The 17,741-nt window shown below is 41.3% G+C and overlaps 1 protein-coding gene across 2 annotated transcripts; it reads left to right on the top strand.

Annotated features, from left to right (window-relative positions):
* Positions 1-8,261: 8,261 nt before the first annotated feature.
* On the top strand, positions 8,262-17,497 carry LOC139367000 (GRB2-associated and regulator of MAPK protein 1-like). Of its 2 annotated transcripts, none has more exons than XM_071104845.1 (6): positions 8,262-8,590; positions 11,828-11,968; positions 12,857-12,987; positions 13,180-14,373; positions 14,631-14,806; positions 15,163-17,497. In XM_071104845.1, exons 1-6 carry the CDS (start codon positions 8,470-8,472, stop codon positions 16,019-16,021), a joined length of 2,622 nt encoding a protein of 873 aa, XP_070960946.1. In that variant the 5' UTR covers positions 8,262-8,469; the 3' UTR covers positions 16,022-17,497. The 2 variants fall into 2 exon arrangements, with proteins under 2 accessions (XP_070960946.1, XP_070960947.1); XM_071104846.1 differs by having other exon boundaries at positions 8,292-8,590; positions 15,166-17,497.
* The last annotated feature ends 244 nt before the right edge of the window (positions 17,498-17,741 follow it).

Here is a 17,741-nt window from a genome sequence, read left to right as displayed (position 1 = left end):
CAAACCACATGACCTTTGTTTTGGAGGTGTTCAGAACAAGGTTTAAGGCAGAGAAAGCTTGTTGAACACTAAGAAAGCTTTGTTGTAGAGCATTTAACACAAAAACCCGGGGAGGGGCCAGCTGAGTATAAAACTGTGTCATCTGCATATAAATGGATGAGAGAGCTTCCTACTGCCTGAGCTATGATGTTGATGTAAATTGAGAAGAGTGTGGGGCCTAGGATCGAGCCTTGGTGTACTCCCTTGGTGACAGGCAGAAGCTGAGACAGCAGATGTTCTGACTTTATACACTGCACTCTTTGAGAGAGTTAGTTAGAAAACCAGGACAAAGACCCCTCAGAGACACCAATACTTTCTGCCGGCCGACAAGAATGGAATGGTCTACTGTATCAAAAGCTTTGTCCAAGTCAATAAAAATAGCAGTACAACATTGCTTAGAATCAAGGGCTTTGGTGACATCATTGAGGACCTTTAAGGTTGCAGTGACACATCCATAACCTGAGCGGAAACCAGATTGCATACCAGAGAGAATAGTATGAACATCAAGAAAGCCAGTCAGTTTTTCCAACACTTTTGATTAACAGTGCAAAATAGAAATTGGCCTATTGGTCTATAACAGTTAGAATCAGTCCTTTAAATAAAGGACGCACCGTGGCTACCTTCCAAGCAATGGTAACCTCCTCAGAGAGGAGAGGCAGGTTAAAAAGGTCAGAGATAGGCTTGGCAATGATAGGGGCTGCAACCTTAAAGAAGAAAAGATCTAAACCATCTGACCCATAAAACGTTTTAAGTCAATAGGCACTGTAGTAGTATGGAGTTAGATATCTGCTGTGGTATATTGGCCATATACCCCCGAGGTGCCTTATTGCTATTATAAACTGGTTACCAATGTAAGGGAATACCCCCCTGAATTGTACAAAAATGAATGTCAAGATATTGGCATTGGACAAACCATGTACACGATGTCCAATACCACCCAAAGCGGCGTTGATTCGTGCAAAGTATATGGCAAATGCCATATGGCAATTGCCAATTGTAACACCTCAAAAATCCAACAGGGGGCGAGTGCGCTCCACCTGGGTTTTTCATATTGGAAATGCAACCCAAGTCAACATCCAAAAGAAACATTTTGAAAAAATGATATTTTTTTCAAAAACTTTTTACCCCTTAAAAAAGTGCTTTCTGGGCCTTTTTTCGAAATTCTTTCGCTTTTTTTGTCAATTACACATGTGTAAGAACTGTATGAATATACTTTTGTCCAATTTTGATATCAAATTTTTTTTTTTTTAATTACATGCGCATAAGGCATATGTTTTGTCCATTTGCAATATGATTTCATAGGAAGTCAAAAGTCAAAAGTCAAAAATGTGCTTTCTGGACCGTTTTTCAAAATTCTTTCGAATTTTGTGTCAATTACACACGTATAAGAACTGTATCAACATACTTTATTCGTATTTTATTATCATAATTTTTTTTTTTTTTTTTACTTGTGCATAAGGCATATGTTTTGTCCATTTGCAATATGATTTAATAGGATGTCAAAAGTCGAAAATTTGATTTTTTTTTAAAACTTTAAAAACTAAAAAAAGTGCTTTCTGGACCGTTTTTCGAAATTGTTTCGATTTTAAGACAATTAATCATGTGTAAGAAGTGTATGAATATACTTTTGTAAAATGTTATTATCATAATTTTATTTTTTTTACTTGTGCATAAGGAATATGTTTTGTCCATTTGCAATATGATGTCATAGGAAGTCAAAAGTCAAAGTCAAAAGTAACGATTTTCCTCCGTGCAACTGGTGATCTGAAATGTGCAACTGGTGATCTGAAATGTGCAACTGGTGATCTGAAATGTGCAACTGGTAACCCAAAAAAAAATAATTTGATTCTATGTTTCCTTACTTTTTCAAAGTCACTGTGCATTTGCAATATGTTTTAATGGGCAGGTACCATCACGAATTTGTCATGCTATAAAAATCCTGCAGGAATGTGAAATTGACTGGCCCGATGAACTCGGGATGGCTTTGCAGTGATTCTGGGTCATCTCAATCGCTCGTTTGGGTTGATTTCAGAATGTCGCTTTTGGTGATGTTTTTTCACTATAGAATCATATTGCAAATGCACGTGCAACTGGTCACCCAAAAAAAAAATGTTTTGATTTTTTTTGTTTATGTTTCCTTACTTTTTCAAAGTCACTGTGCATTTGCAATATGTTTTTTCACTATAGAATCATATTGCAAATGCACGTGCAACTGGTCACCCCCCAAAAAAAATTTTAGATTTTTTTTGTTTATGTTTCCTTACTTTTTCAAAGTCACTGTGCATTTGCAATATGTTTTTTCACTATAGAATCATATTGCAAATGCACATGCAACTGGTCATCCCCCCAAAAAAAATTTAGATTTTTTTTGTTTATTTTTCCTTACTTTTTCAAAGTCACTGTGCATTTGCAATATGTTTTTTCACTATAGAATCATATTGCAAATGCACATGCAACTGGTCATCCCCCCCAAAAAATTGTTGATTTTTTTTGTTTATGTTTCCTTACTTTTTCAAAGTCACTGTGCATTTGCAATATGTTTTTTCACTATAGAATCATATTGCAAATGCACGTGCAACTGGTCACCCCCCAAAAAAATTTTTAGATTTTTTTTGTTTATGTTTCCTTACTTTTTCAAAGTCACTGTGCATTTGCAATATGTTTTTTCACTATAGAATCATATTGCAAATGCACATGCAACTGGTCACCCAAAAATAAAAAAATGTTGTTTATGTTTCCTTACTTTTTCAAAGTCACTGTGCATTTGCAATATGTTTTTTCACTATAGAATCATATTGCAAATGCACGTGCAACTGGTCATCCCCCCAAAACATTTTTAGATTTTTTTTGTTTATGTTTCCTTACTTTTTCAAAGTCACTGTGCATTTGCAATATGTTTTTTCACTATAGAATCATATTGCAAATGCACGTGCAACTGGTCATCCCCCCAAAAAAATTTAGATTTTTTTTGTTTATTTTTCCTTACTTTTTCAAAGTCACTGTGCATTTGCAATATGTTTTTTCACTATAGAATCATATTGCAAATGCACATGCAACTGGTCACCCAAAAATAAAAAAATGTTGTTTATGTTTCCTTACTTTTTCAAAGTCACTGTGCATTTGCAATATGTTTTTTCACTATAGAATCATATTGCAAATGCACGTGCAACTGGTCATCCCCCAAAAAGTTTTTTAGATTTTTTTTGTTTATTTTTCCTTACTTTTTCAAAGTCACTGTGCATTTGCAATATGTTTTTTCACTATAGAATCATATTGCAAATGCACGTGCAACTGGTCACCCCCCAAAAAAATTTTTAGATTTTTTTTGTTTATGTTTCCTTACTTTTTCAAAGTCACTGTGCATTTGCAATATGTTTTTTCACTATAGAATCATATTGCAAATGCACATGCAACTGGTCACCCAAAAATAAAAAAATGTTGTTTATGTTTCCTTACTTTTTCAAAGTCACTGTGCATTTGCAATATGTTTTTTCACTATAGAATCATATTGCAAATGCACGTGCAACTGGTCATCCCCTCCAAAAAAATTTAGATTTTTTTTGTTTATGTTTCCTTACTTTTTCAAAGTCACTGTGCATTTGCAATATGTTTTTTCACTATAGAATCATATTGCAAATGCACGTGCAACTGGTCATCCCCCAAAAAAATTTAGATTTTTTTTGTTTATTTTTCCTTACTTTTTCAGTCACTGTGCATTTGCAATATGTTTTTTCACTATAGAATCATAAAAAAATTTAGATTTTTTTTGTTTATTTTTCCTGTGCATTTGCAATATGTTTTTTCACATCATATTGTCACTGTGCATTTGCAATATGTTTTTTCACTATAGAATCATATTGCAAATGCACATGCAACTGGTCACCCAAAAATAAAAAAATGTTGTTTATGTTTCCTTACTTTTTCAAAGTCACTGTGCATTTGCAATATGTTTTTTCACTATAGAATCATATTGCAAATGCACGTGCAACTGGTCATCCCCCAAAAAGTTTTTTAGATTTTTTTTGTTTATTTTTCCTTACTTTTTCAAAGTCACTGTGCATTTGCAATATGTTTTTTCACTATAGAATCATATTGCAAATGCACATGCAACTGGTCACCCAAAAATAAAAAAATGTTGTTTATGTTTCCTTACTTTTTCAAAGTCACTGTGCATTTGCAATATGTTTTTTCACTATAGAATCATATTGCAAATGCACGTGCAACTGGTCATCCCCCCAAAAAAATTTTAGATTTTTTTTGTTTATTTTTCCTTACTTTTTCAAAGTCACTGTGCATTTGCAATATGTTTTTTCACTATAGAATCATATTGCAAATGCACATGCAACTGGTCATCCCCCCAAAATTTTTTTTGATTTTTTTTGTTTATGTTTCCTTACTTTTTCAAAGTCACTGTGCATTTGCAATATGTTTTTTCACTATAGAATCATATTGCAAATGCACGTGCAACTGGTCACCCAAAAAAAAAAAAAGTTAGATTTTTTTTGTTTATGTTTCCTTACTTTTTCAAAGTCACTGTGCATTTGCAATATGTTTTAATGGGCTGGTACCATCACGAATTTGTCATGCTATAAAAATCCTGCAGGAATGTGAAATTGACTGGCCCGATGAACTCGGGATGGCTTTGCAGTGATTCTGGTTCATCTCAATCGCTCGTTAGGGTTGATTTCAGAATGTCGCTTTTGGTGATGGTACCTCACTGTTTAAACATATTGCAAATGTACAAGAGTCAAGTGGACAAGAGTCCATCAGTCAATTAGATATCATTCTGACACCAAACTGATACAAACTGACACCAAACCCACTTTTTCCAACTCGTTTAGTAGCCAACTATTACATACTTCAGAGCTGGCCCAAAATTCACAACGCCTTGGGTTCAAACCATAAAAAAACCATAAAACACGTAGTTACGTTCTAGCTGCGGGTCCATTTCTTATGTTATGTGTTGGCCTAGCTGAGGCGACCCCGAATCCCAAGTTTCGGCTCGATAGGTCATTTGGTGTCCGAGAAAAACCCTAATTGGTGATGGAAATCCACTATTTTCCATGACTTGCTACGGGGTCCTTGAACGAGCTATCGGACAGAAACGTCGGGGTCCGTCTCTATGGGCCGAGCCGGTTTCAATGCACCTAGCCTTGCGTCTCTGAGACTTTTCTAAACGTCGTCATTTTCGTGATGGTCAAAATGAATTGAAGGTATTGCAAATGTACGAGGCTGTTTCTCGGTCCGAGAACCTTCTAGAGCCACGTAACTCACCACGCACCATCGACCGGAGGTCTAGAACAGGTTTCTAAAGTTTCGGAACTCTAGGTCTGACGGTTCTTTTTTAGCTCGAACAAAGCTAACTATTGCAGCCACTGTCTGTCTCTACGCACCCCAATACGTCCCTCCATTCAAGTTGTGTTTTAGTGTGATTTTTTTTTCCTTTGAATTTTTTGGGGAAAAATGACTGATTTACAGTTCATGGGGGTTGCCTAATCACATATATGAAGTTTTGGACAGATCAGACTTTTTTAACCCTTTGAAACAGCCCCTGAGACACCAATTATGGCACTTCCGGTTGGCACAGGAAGCTATAAATCACCACATATCCTCATTGGGGTATGCTGTTACAGAATCCTGAGTTTTAAGTCTTTACGTTAACAACTGAGTTATTTACGGAGGGTTTAGTATGTGTGTGTTATTTCAGAAAATCATAGAAAATCACAGAAATCTCGCAGAGCTCCGCAGCACACTTTAAAAAGATTCGTATGAACACCCTGCAACTGGATCTGTAACCGTTGAAAAAAAAAACGCCTATTTGTGACCATCGCCAAGTTGTCATTGTTCCGTTTCTCTTAAATGACGATAGATAAATGGCTGGTTCTTTTTTTATTGACACCGGAGGCTCCTTGACTTTGACCTGAAGTGGAAAAATAATTTCTCTATTTCCATTTAGGACCTTTAATCCCAGAAAAACGGCCATAACTCAAAAACCGTCGAGGCCTAGACGCCATCTTGTTCGGGGCCAACTGCCCATTATGCCAAACCTACGCTCACCAAGTTTCGGCTTCGAAATATTTTCCGTTTTCGAGATAAGGCCCCGTCGTGATTCGTGATGTTTTGCCAAATTGCCATATGATTCCGTATGCCCTCTTGTGGGAAATTCCGGGATAGCGGAAAAACGGTCAAAAACTTGTTTATTTTATAAAACGGAAACCGAATGTCCGACAAAGTTCATTTGATGACTTCCCGGTAGGTCTGGCCCTACCGCACGGCCCGACGCCGACCGCGAATTTTACAAACGATTTCGGACGTCTAGTAAGGGACCGTACATTTGCAATATGGACTTTCTCACTGATCATACACGAAATGCCGAAATGTTCCCTTAAGGTATGTAATTAGAAGAGTAAAAATACATGTTTTGTCATACCCGTGGTATACGGTATGATATACCAGCGCTTTCTGCCAATCAGTATTCAGGGCTCCAACCACCCAGTTTATAATAATGTTTAGACAGAGCGTTGGGGCTGTTTACACATTTCTTGTGAGCGTGAGACAGGCATGAAAACAGATGTTGCTGCATACAGTAGAATGCATTGACAGTCCTGACATGGGCTAGGCATCCTACAGCCAGCTCGGCACCAGCTACTGTACCAAGAACAGAGATATCACTCGGCTTTCTTCTTGTAGTAGCCTAGGCCATGTGATCTTCAACTGGTGTTGGAGTAGCCTAGGCCCAGTGATCTTCTGCTGGTGTTGGAGTAGCCTAGGCCCAGTGATCTTCTGCTGGTGTTGGAGTAGCCTAGGCCCAGTGATTTTCTGCTGGTGTTGGAGTAGCCTAGGCCCAGTGATCTTCTGCTGGTTTTGGAGTAGCCTAGGCCCAGTGATCTTCTGCTGGTGTTGAAGTAGCCTAGGCCCAGTGATCTTCAAGATGGATATTGGTAGCCTATGCATGTGGCATGGAGTGGAAAAACAAAACAAATACCTGTGTTTTGTTTTCCTATGTATTTGATCCCCACCCTACAGGCCTCACTTCCCCAGCTCGGCTAATAAATCATTGTGTCTCAGTTCAGTGGGCATAATATGCATAACATATTAAAATCATAATATATGCATCTATATATGCATTCACTTGACAGTTAATTAGGAAGGTTACACCCATCTTGTTAGGAAGGCTACACCAACTGGGTCGGACCCCCCTTTGCCTCCAGAACAGCCTGAATTATTTTGGGCATGGATTCTACAAGGTACCGGAAACGTTCATTGCTCAATTGGTATCAAGGGACCTAACGTGCCAGGAAAACATTCCCCACACCAGTACACTACTGCCAACAGCCTCTACTGTTGACACCAGGCAGGATGGGTCCATGGACCACATGCTGCTTACGCCAAATTCTGATTGCCATCAGCATGACGCAACAGCATTTGTCAGACCAGGTGATATTTATCCACACCTCAATTGCCAATGTTGGTGATCACATGCCCACTGGAGCTGGTTCTTCTTATTTTTAGCTGATAGGTGTGGAACCCGATGTGGTCGTCTGCTGCAATAGCCCATCTATGACAAGGATCGACAAGTTTTGCATTCCGAGATGCCATTCTGCACACCGCTGTTGTACTGCACCTTTATTTGTCTGTTTGTGTCCCACCTGGTAGCTTGCACGATTCTTGCCATTCTCCTTCGACCTCTCTCATTAACTAGCTATTTTCGGCTACGGGACTGCCTCTGACTGGAGGTTTTTTGTATGTCGCAACATTCTCGGTAAACCCTAGACACTGTCGTGCGTGAAAAACCCTGGAGGGCGTCCGTTTCTGAGATACTGGCAACTACGATCATACCACACTCAAAGTCGATTAGGTCACTCGTCTTTATCCCATTATAACGTTTAATTGAACAGTAACTGAATGCCTCGATGCCTGTTTGCCTGCTTTTTATAGCATGCCATGGCCACTTGACTCACTGCCTGTAGGAGTGTTCAATTTTTGTGAATCTGGTGGTGTACCTAATAAACTGTCTGGTGAATGTATGTTATATGCATAACATATTATGTTTGTCAGACTGATAGTTGTTTGAGTAGGACACAAAGTATTCTCTCTTGGGTTCAGATATAGTACCGTATGCTCCCCTGTTTGTGTTGAGGCTTGTGTGTGACCCTGCGGTAATTGCAACGGCTGACAATGGAATCGTAGACGTCTGGCATGTGCAGATATCTATGGTTTCAATACATGGCATTTCCTGTCAACTTAGGGGTAACTAGCATACTAGCTAGCAAGGAGCTAACATGGCTGCGCGACTGTTCATGATAGCTAGCTAACCTCAAAGTAAACTAAACAGAGCCATAAGAAAATTATAGGTTACATGACAGAACAATGCATAGCTAGCAGCAACGGGTGCGTTCATGCTAATGTGTCGTGAGTTTATAAGCTAACATGGACCTTGGATCAATGCTGTACAACAATTTGAAAGATGTATCATGGAGCACGACGTCTTTACCCTTAGATCGACTTGTCAGTGTTTATAGACTGCCGCAAATTGTCAAATTGGACAGTGGTAAGGCTATTTTTTTGAGCAATTTAATGTTTTTAGGAGGGGCTAACCAGTTGATTTGCTGCATAAAATGCCAGTTAACTAGCCTCCAACCTAGCTAAGTTGACTGGCTAGTTAATTAGCTAGCTAGCCTAGTTGCATAGCCATAGCGTCTCTGTAACGTTACTCTGTCAATGTTGACATCAACTAGCTACGTTACTGTAGTAAAAGCTTAGCTAGCCTTTAACTAATTAAAGTTTCCAAAATACAATAAATGTATAACAGCTTGTAGCTAGCTAGCTATCTAGATGCACTCCTTGCTATCTTGTTAAGTCTTTATTGTTATCAAGCTTAAACACAACAAGTTAGAAAGTTGGAATGCATCGCAGGAGCCTTTTCTGAAATGGCATAGCTAGCTACCTACCGTACTTGGTACAATGCATGCATACAGAAAAAAAGAACGTTACACTCACTGTAAAATGCAGTCCACCAAGAGTGGGCTGCCTACTAAACTATTGAGCATATGCAGACATTTTCACATTCAAATGGAATTTGGTTTAGGCCTTAATGATATCCATATTTATAGTGCAAGGAATGACATTCCACGAGAGCAATATTTGTTATTATTTTTAGCTAGCTACATAGGTAGCTAGGTACACTGCATGACCAAAGGTATGTGGACACCTGCTCGTCGAAAATCTCATTCCAAAATCATGGGAATTTAATAAAGAGTTTTTTTACTAGATGTTGGGACATTGCTCCAGGGACTTGCTTCAATTCAGCCATAAGAGTATTGGTGAGGTCAGGCACTGATGTTGGGCGATTAGGCCTGGCTCACAGTTGGCGTTCCAATTCATCCCAAAGGTGTCGATGGGGTTGAGGTCAGGGCTCTGTGCTAGTAAGTTCTTCCACACCAATCTCAACAAACCCTTTCTGTATGGACCTCGCTTTGTGCATGAGGGTATTGTCATGCTGTAGCATTAGGATTTCCATTCACTGGAACTAAGGGACCTGAACCATGAAAAACAGCCCCAGACCATTATTCCTCCTGCACCAAACTTTACAGTTGGCGCTATGCATCGGGGCAGGTAGCGTTGTCCTGGCATCCCTCAAACCCAGATTCGTCTGTCAGACTGCCAGATGATGAAGCGTGATTCATCACTCCAGAGAATGCGTTTCTACTGCTCCAGAGTCCAATGGCGGTGAGCTTTACATCACTCCAGCTGACGCTTTGCATTGCGCATGGTGTTCTTTGACTTGTGTGTGGCTGCTCGGCCATGGAAACCCATTTCATGAAGCTCCTGAAGAAACAGTTCTTGTGCAAAGGCGGTTTGGAACTCGGTAGTGAGTATTGCAACCGAGGACAGATTAATTTTACGCAATTTTACGCCCTTTCTGTGAGCTTGTGGCCTACAACTTCGCGGCTGAGCCTTGGTTGCCCCATAGACGTTTCCACTGCACAATATCAGCACTTACAGTTGACTGGGGCAGCTCTAGCAGGGCATACATTTTAGTAACTGACTTGTTGGAAAGGTGTCGTCCTTTGACTTGGTTTCTCAAATGACTGCCTCACCTGGTTCACCAACTACTTCTAGGAGTTCAGTGTGTCAAATCGGAGGGCCTGTTGTCCGGACCTCAGGCAGTCTCTCGGGCCGATTATTTTCTCTGTACATATCATTGATGTCGCTCTTGCTGCTGGTGATTCTCTGATCCACCTCCCTTTGGACACTGTTAACAAACCTCCAAACAAGCTTCAATGCCTTACAACACTTCTTCCGTGGCCTCAAACTGCTCTTAAACGCTAGTAAAACTAAATGCATGCTCTCCAACCGATCACTGCCGCACCCGCCCGCCCGACTAGCATCCCTACTCTGGATGGTTCTGACTTAGCATATGTGGACAATTACAAATACCTAGGTGTCTGGTTAGACTGTGAACTCTCCTTCCAGACTCACATTAAGCATCTCCAATCCAAAAGATAATCTAGAATCAGCTTCCTATTTCGCATCAAAGCCTCCTTCACTCATGCTGCCAAACATACCGTCGTAAAACTGACTATCCTACCGATCCTTGACTTTGGCGATGTCATTTACAAAATAGCCCCCAACACTCTACTCAGCAAATTGTATGCAGTCTATAACAGTGTCATCCGTTTTGTCACCAAAGCCCCATATACTACCCACCACTGTGACCTGTATGCTCTCGTTGGCTGGCCCTCGCTAGATATTCGTCGCCAAACCCACTAGTTCCAGGTCATCTATAAGTCTTTGCTAGGTAAAGCCCCGCCATATCTCAACTCACTGGTCACCATAGCAGCACCCACCCGTAGCATGTGCTCCAGCAGGTATATTTCACTGGTCATCCCCAAAGCCAACACCTCCTTTGGCCTTCTTTCCTTCTTGTTCTCTGCTGCCAATGACTGGAACGAATTGCAAAAATCACTGAAGCTGGAGACTCATATCTCCCTCACTAACTTTAAGCATCAGCTGTCAGAGCAGCTTACCGATCACTGCACCTGCACACAGCCCATCTGTAAATAGCCCACCCAACTACCTCATCCCCATATTGTTATTTTGGTTGTTGCTCTTTTGCACCCCAGTATTTCTACTTGCACATGTATCACTCCAGTGTTAATGGTCAATTTTAATTATTTTGCCACTATGGCCTATTTATTTCCTTACCTCCCTAATCTTACTACATTTGCTCACACGGTATATCGTTTTTTCTATTGTGTTATTGACTGTACATTTGTTTATCCCATGTGTAACTCTGTTGTTGTTTTATCTTGGCCAGGTCGCAGTTGTGAATGATAACTTGTTCTCAACTGGCCTACCTGGTTCAATGAAGGTGAAATTAAAAATAAAATGACGGTACTATATTGAAAGTCACTGAGCTCTTCGGTATGGCCAATCTACCTACTGCCAATGTTTGTCTATGTAGATGGCATGTCTGTGTGAGCGATTTTATACACCTGTCAGCAATGGATGTGGCTGAAATAGCAGGATCCACTAATTTGAAGGGGTGTCCACATACTTTTGTATATACAGTGTACGTAGTTATTTTTTACGCCTCCATAAAAATAATAGTGATATGCAAATCATGTCAAATATAATATTAATGGTGGACTGATAACTAAAGTTCTACATTTCAATGATTGTGATACTACTGTAGTCAAACATTTTGTAAAAATGTATTTTAAAAAAAATAAAAAATACAAATGATGGAAGTGATATCATTTGAATCAGTGTCTCTCTTCTCCAGGTGAGTTGGTGGACGGCTTACGAGACCATGACTACCTCTTGATTCATTCCTGTCGGCAATGGACAACAATCACTGCACACAGTCTGGAGGAGGGCCATTATGTCATTGGACCCAAAATAGAGATCCCAGTGCATTATGAAGGTTAGTCAAATCGCTGTTCCATTATGAAATCTACTCTGTCAGAGGTTCACATGGCAATGTTTATTCAGATGTATGTGAATGTCTTACAGAGTAATATTAATCAGTACGCTGCTACCCACTCAACCTAACATCGACTATGACTCTCCTTTGCCACATTCTAGCATATAATTTAACCAACCTATTTTATATCACACAAATAATCCATTATGAACTTTCTAGAGGCTATTCATTTTGGAGTAATACTCACTTTATGTGGACTGATTACAGACAGACTTACAGACTTACAATGCCGTTCTAAAGCCATTTCAGTTAATCAAGAAAAAGACATCTGTACAATCAGTGCTTATAAATCCTGTGCTAGTATAACATTTGCAACATGCAAACATGCGCATAGTACTGTTTGCTCAGGGAAATAGGTTTAGAACAGGCACAGGCCTGTTTCACTGATCTTAAAAGCCTCTCAGGCTCAAATCAATGATTACACAGATGGGTCCATTTTACATCAATGACTCGCTGCTGCGCCTGCGCCAATCCAACTGTTCTGGCTGATGAATACTCACACTCTGACATATGATCAATGCTCTCGCCTCACTTACAGCATAGGGGAAGTGTACTTAGTCAGTGCACCAAACTGTAAAACTGATTCACGGAAACACTGTACGTAACACTGGAACAGTGGGGTTGCAATGAAAACTTGGCCTGGTGCAGACTCAGACTTCTGTTGGGAACCAGGGGTATTCGGATAGTAATGTTCAGTGAGAGATTTCAGAAAATGTTTCCTTTCAAGCACAGACTAAACTAAAACAAGGGCCTATCCTTTCCAGGAACAGAAACAAGGTTACATGCAAGCAAGTTCTGCCATCTTATTCTTTCCACCCCCTCCTGTAGGTCAGTTTAAGCTTCTGGAGCAGGACAGAGATGTCAAGGAGCCGGTGCAGTACTTCAACAGCGTGGAGGAGGTGGCCAAGGCATTTCCCGAACGGGTTTATGTCATGGAGGAAATTACGTTCAATGTGAAGGTCAGTTGCTATTGGTTGATAGTTAATCAAAATATGATTAGTGTTATAAAGTGACTTGCAAATTATGTACGTTTCCCAAATTCTACAGATGTGACATTGTCATAGTAGGAGTTCAATTGGAGTGTTTTTAAGGGGTTAGAGATGTGATTTTTAGGCAATGAGACTACAATCTAACACGTTCTTGTCTCACAGATGGCTTCAGGCGAATGCAACGAGGACACGGAGGTGTACAACATCACACTAAGCACCGGTGATGAGCTCACCCTCATGGGCCAGGCAGAGATCCTCTACGCCAAAGCGTCCAAGGAGAAGTCGCGCTTCAACACAATCTTCAAGAAGATCAGCAAACTCAACTCCATCAGCAAGATGGCGAACCGTGGCAAGATGCCCTGCCTCATCTGCATGAACCACCGGACCAACGAGAGTGTCAGCCTGCCCTTCCAGTGTAAGGGCCGCTTCAGCACCTGCAGCCCGCTAGAGCTCCAGATGCAGGAGGGCGAGCACACCATCCGTGACATCGTGGAGAAGACCCGTCTGCCCGTCAACGTCACTGTGCCTGGCAGCCCGCCGCGCAACCAGCACGACCTGCACCTGATCCGCGAGGGCCACCGCTACAAGTTTGTCAACATCCAGACCAAAACGGTGGTGGTGGGCTGCGTGCTGCGCAGTAACAAGATCCTCCCTGTCCACTTCCCGCTCCACATGGCCTCCATGCCCAAGTTTATCATCCCTGAAGGACTGCTGCAAAGTGAGCTGTGGCTGGACACCATGGTGCACCGCTGGTTCACCTTTTGCCAGGAGCAGTTTGACATTGACGACTATTCCCGTGCTGTGCGCGATGTCAGGACCGACTGGAACGACGTCGACGGGAAGAGCCCCAAGAAGAGCAGTGGGAGCGGTAGTAGCAACAGCAATGGCTGCCCCTTCCACATGCACGTGCCCAGCTCTCTCACGTACGCCCGTGACGAGCTTACCCAGTCATTCCACCGACTGTCTGTGTGCGTCTACGGCAACAATCTACACAGCAACAGCGAGGTCAACCTGCAGGGCTTCATGACGCTGTGTGGGGACTGGGCGCTCCTGCCGCCCGAGGGCGTGCCGTTCGACTCGGTCGACACAGAGTACCTCTTACCTGAGCTGCTGGAGAACATGAGCCAGTCCGTCCTTAAGTCGGATGTGCCCTACGAGGAGCTGTGGCTGGACCACTTGAGAACAAGTCGGGGAGGAGGGCACAGTGTTGGCGGCGAGGACCCGAGAAGCACCAGCAACACGATCTGCACCTCCATGGCGGTCCTATCGTACCCCGTCTCCTCCAGTCATGTGGGCCCAATGATCAGCTCTGAAATCTGTCTACCTCCGCCCCCAGTCCCTCCAAAGTCCGATGCTGTGAGTACACATGAATTCCATCACCATGTCTACATTTACCAACTAATATGAAATTATTATTATTATTGCTAAGCAAATTTAAGAAAATATTTTAAATTACTGATATAATTTCAGATGTAGTGTTTGAGACATTACATTGTAACAACAATTTAATATTCTTTCTGGTGTAAACAGCTTCTCACAGCTAAAAACAAGAAAATGATGAACGCTGTAATCATTTGTAATGTTAGTTGATTTTCCTTCACCTTCCTCTCCAGGTGAAGGAAGAATGTCGTCTATTGAACGCCCCTCCCATTCCCCCCCGAAGTTCCAAGCAGATGATGTCCACCCCAACGATGTCCACCACAACGCCGGCTGGAGCTAAGGCGCGGCAGACGGAAACGCGCTCTCCAAGCCCTACTCTCTCCTACTACGCCTCAGGCCTACACAGCATGTAAGGACTGGGGGGCAAATCCCAATATGTAGCCTCATCCTTTGCACACACCTCCCATTGAGTTCAATGCATGATATAAACTAAGGTTCCATGTCTCACATACGCCGCTTAAGGATTTGGCCCTGCACAATCTATAGTTTTTATTCTGGTCCTATATTATACATTGAAATGCCAATAAATAGTACTAATGTACACACTTCCTTACATATTGCTGACTAGTTAATAGCTTTTGTTTCCCTCCCAATGGTCTGGAGTGTTGGGCTTTGTAACATTATTTCAGAATACTTTAGTAGTGTTTAATCTCAACTTGTACCTAGTTCTTTTCACTAACTTTGTTATTTTTATTTTGCTACCAGCAGTGGAGGAGAGAATGAAGTGACCGAGGCGGAGGAGCAGAACCACGTGTGTTACCCCTGTAACTGGGTCAAGACCAACGAGGACAGCCCGACAACGTCTCACGTGAGCCCACCGTTCGACAGCGTCCCTTCTAGACTATCGTGGCCCAACGACTTCTGTGGAGGGGCTTCTCAAGGCATGGAGGAGTTCCTGCCCATCCACTGTCAAAGTTACTACAGCTATCCCCGAAAAAGACCCCTGGGCACGCCTAAGTCGCCATGCACTTCCAGCCTTTTTGACTTTGACGGAAGAGAGCAGAGCAGTAAAGCCATCCCCTTCAAAGCCTCGTACACTAATCAGTTTTGCACCAAGTCGTCGAGCTACACCCTGGAAATGTACAGAGATAATACTATTGAAGAGTGTAACACTAAACAAAGCCTGTCGTGCCCCATCTTGCCCCCGAGGACCCCCAAATCAAACGAGACAAGTAAAGGTACAGATGCAGTCAAAGGTACGGAGCAGGACACTCTAAAGTGCCTGGTCAGCCAACAACACGATCAGGTCACAACGACAGACATATTCTCTATTTCCTATCCGCCCCTCCCCCCACCGTCACTATCCTCCCTCTCTGCACCAGCCCCCGAAGGACCTTGGCAACCACCCACCAACCTATCTGGACTCTCCATCGAAGAGGTGTCCAAATCGCTACGGTTCATTGGCCTCTCCGACGACATTGTGTCTTTGTTCGTCACGGAGAAAATCGATGGAAATCTTCTGCTGCAGCTTACGGAAGAGATTCTGTCGGAGGACTTCAAGTTAAGCAAACTCCAAGTGAAGAAACTTATGCAGTTTATTAACGGTTGGAGGCCTAAAATATAACCTAACCCTTTAACAAAAGTACTAGTCTAGGAAGAAAAAAAAACATGCAATGTGCTGTGAATGCCGGCGTAAACTTTTGCCTTCAGTTTTGTACTCTGGGGGTTGTTTCATAGCATGAGTTGGCCAGACGATTTTCCTCAACATTCTGAAACAACTCTGCATATTCTAGTTCTTCGAGAAAGATAACACTTGAATTGGGCATGGTATATAACTGACTATATAATCTCTCTCAATAACCCATAGTCCACTTTAAGCTTTCTTGTGGAACCAGAAAACCAAGAGTAATCTCAGTGTATCTGGAAGTTGGCTGCTTAACTTGTTGATCCAGCTCTCCGAAGTCCAACCCTGGTAACCATTACAGTTGTCTAACTATGTCACAGGGATGTGTTGTGTATTAACTCTTGTCATGTTCTATTATGTTTGATTTCCTCTTTGTCCTCTTTAGGGACATTTTCCCTCAACTCTGTTACTACCTGCTTTAACCCAAAGCCCTTCCACAGAAGTAATTGGAGGTTATTAATGAAAGTTTGCGATAGCAGGCACAGCTGCTAAATCCAAGCGATGGCATTTAACTCATAACAGTGTGCACTTGTTGCCTTATTATAATACTGACTTAATATGCAAGTAACAACAACCAATACAATGTAACTTCAGATTCTGCAAGATGCACTTGTCAAAAAAAAAAGACTTTACCAGGTCAAATGGACTGTACAATCAACTCATGATATTGTGAAAAACCACAAAGTTTTTTAGCAACGTTGACTTTACGTGTAATAGCTAAAGAAGGGGAAGCTTTGGGGATCAAGAAGGAACTATGTACCATTACAGAAGGAACATGTATTTGACTAAATGAAATGGAGAAATTGTTATATAGACTGCAAGAATATGTTACATTGAAAATATTGAATTACTGAAATAGCTATTGATTAATTTGATATAAACTGAACTAACAATATTTTCCCTTTTTATTGTGCACATTCACAAATACAGACTTTCTCAAACTTGAAACAGACCAGACTAATCTGCCTTAATTTAACCCACCACAGAACTTTAACTAAACTAAATTTAACTTGGGGCCGTTCAAGAGGGTGCTGCATTATGGAACGTTCAGATAGATCGATATATATGTATTCTATAGCACAGATGATTGTCATGTATAGAAAAGAGAATCATGTTGCCTCTATCTATTACATGTATATCTGCTATGTTCTGAATGTTTCACCTCACTGAATACACCTCAGGTGTAATTTTTACTTTGTGTTTTTGTGTCATGAATTAGTATAATGTTATGCAAGTGATAAAAGGGTGGTAAGTAATTGTAACTGTAAAATGACCAGTAGCACAGGACTAAACTGTAAAATGCTCATCGACAAACTCTGTTGTCATGGAAAAACTGACATTGTTTATGAACAACACCTATTATATTTTGACTTAACTTTCTATGGTTGTGTATGATCAATAAAAATGGACACATTGTCTTGTCTTTTGGCTGAGTTACAATGACGACAACCTTTACGCCTGGAAAGGTTGTTGGAAGGAATGCTGGTAAGTGATAAGGCTGTGTAGTAATGAAGGGCCATGTAGTGCATCCCAAACAAATTGAAAAGCTTGTTAAACAATATAGAAGTGTAATTTGAGTGTGTGTTTGGATTCATTAACTGAATTTTTGCAAGCATAAATTACTGACGAGCCTAAGGCAATAAGGTTGTCCCGTGTGGCT

The sequence above is a fragment of the Oncorhynchus clarkii genome, chromosome 15 (genome assembly GCF_045791955.1).
Source record: "Oncorhynchus clarkii lewisi isolate Uvic-CL-2024 chromosome 15, UVic_Ocla_1.0, whole genome shotgun sequence".
NCBI classification, from domain to species: domain Eukaryota; kingdom Metazoa; phylum Chordata; class Actinopteri; order Salmoniformes; family Salmonidae; genus Oncorhynchus; species Oncorhynchus clarkii.
The sequence above is the reverse complement of the archived record's forward strand: the minus strand, read 5'-3'. Positions and strand labels throughout refer to the sequence as shown.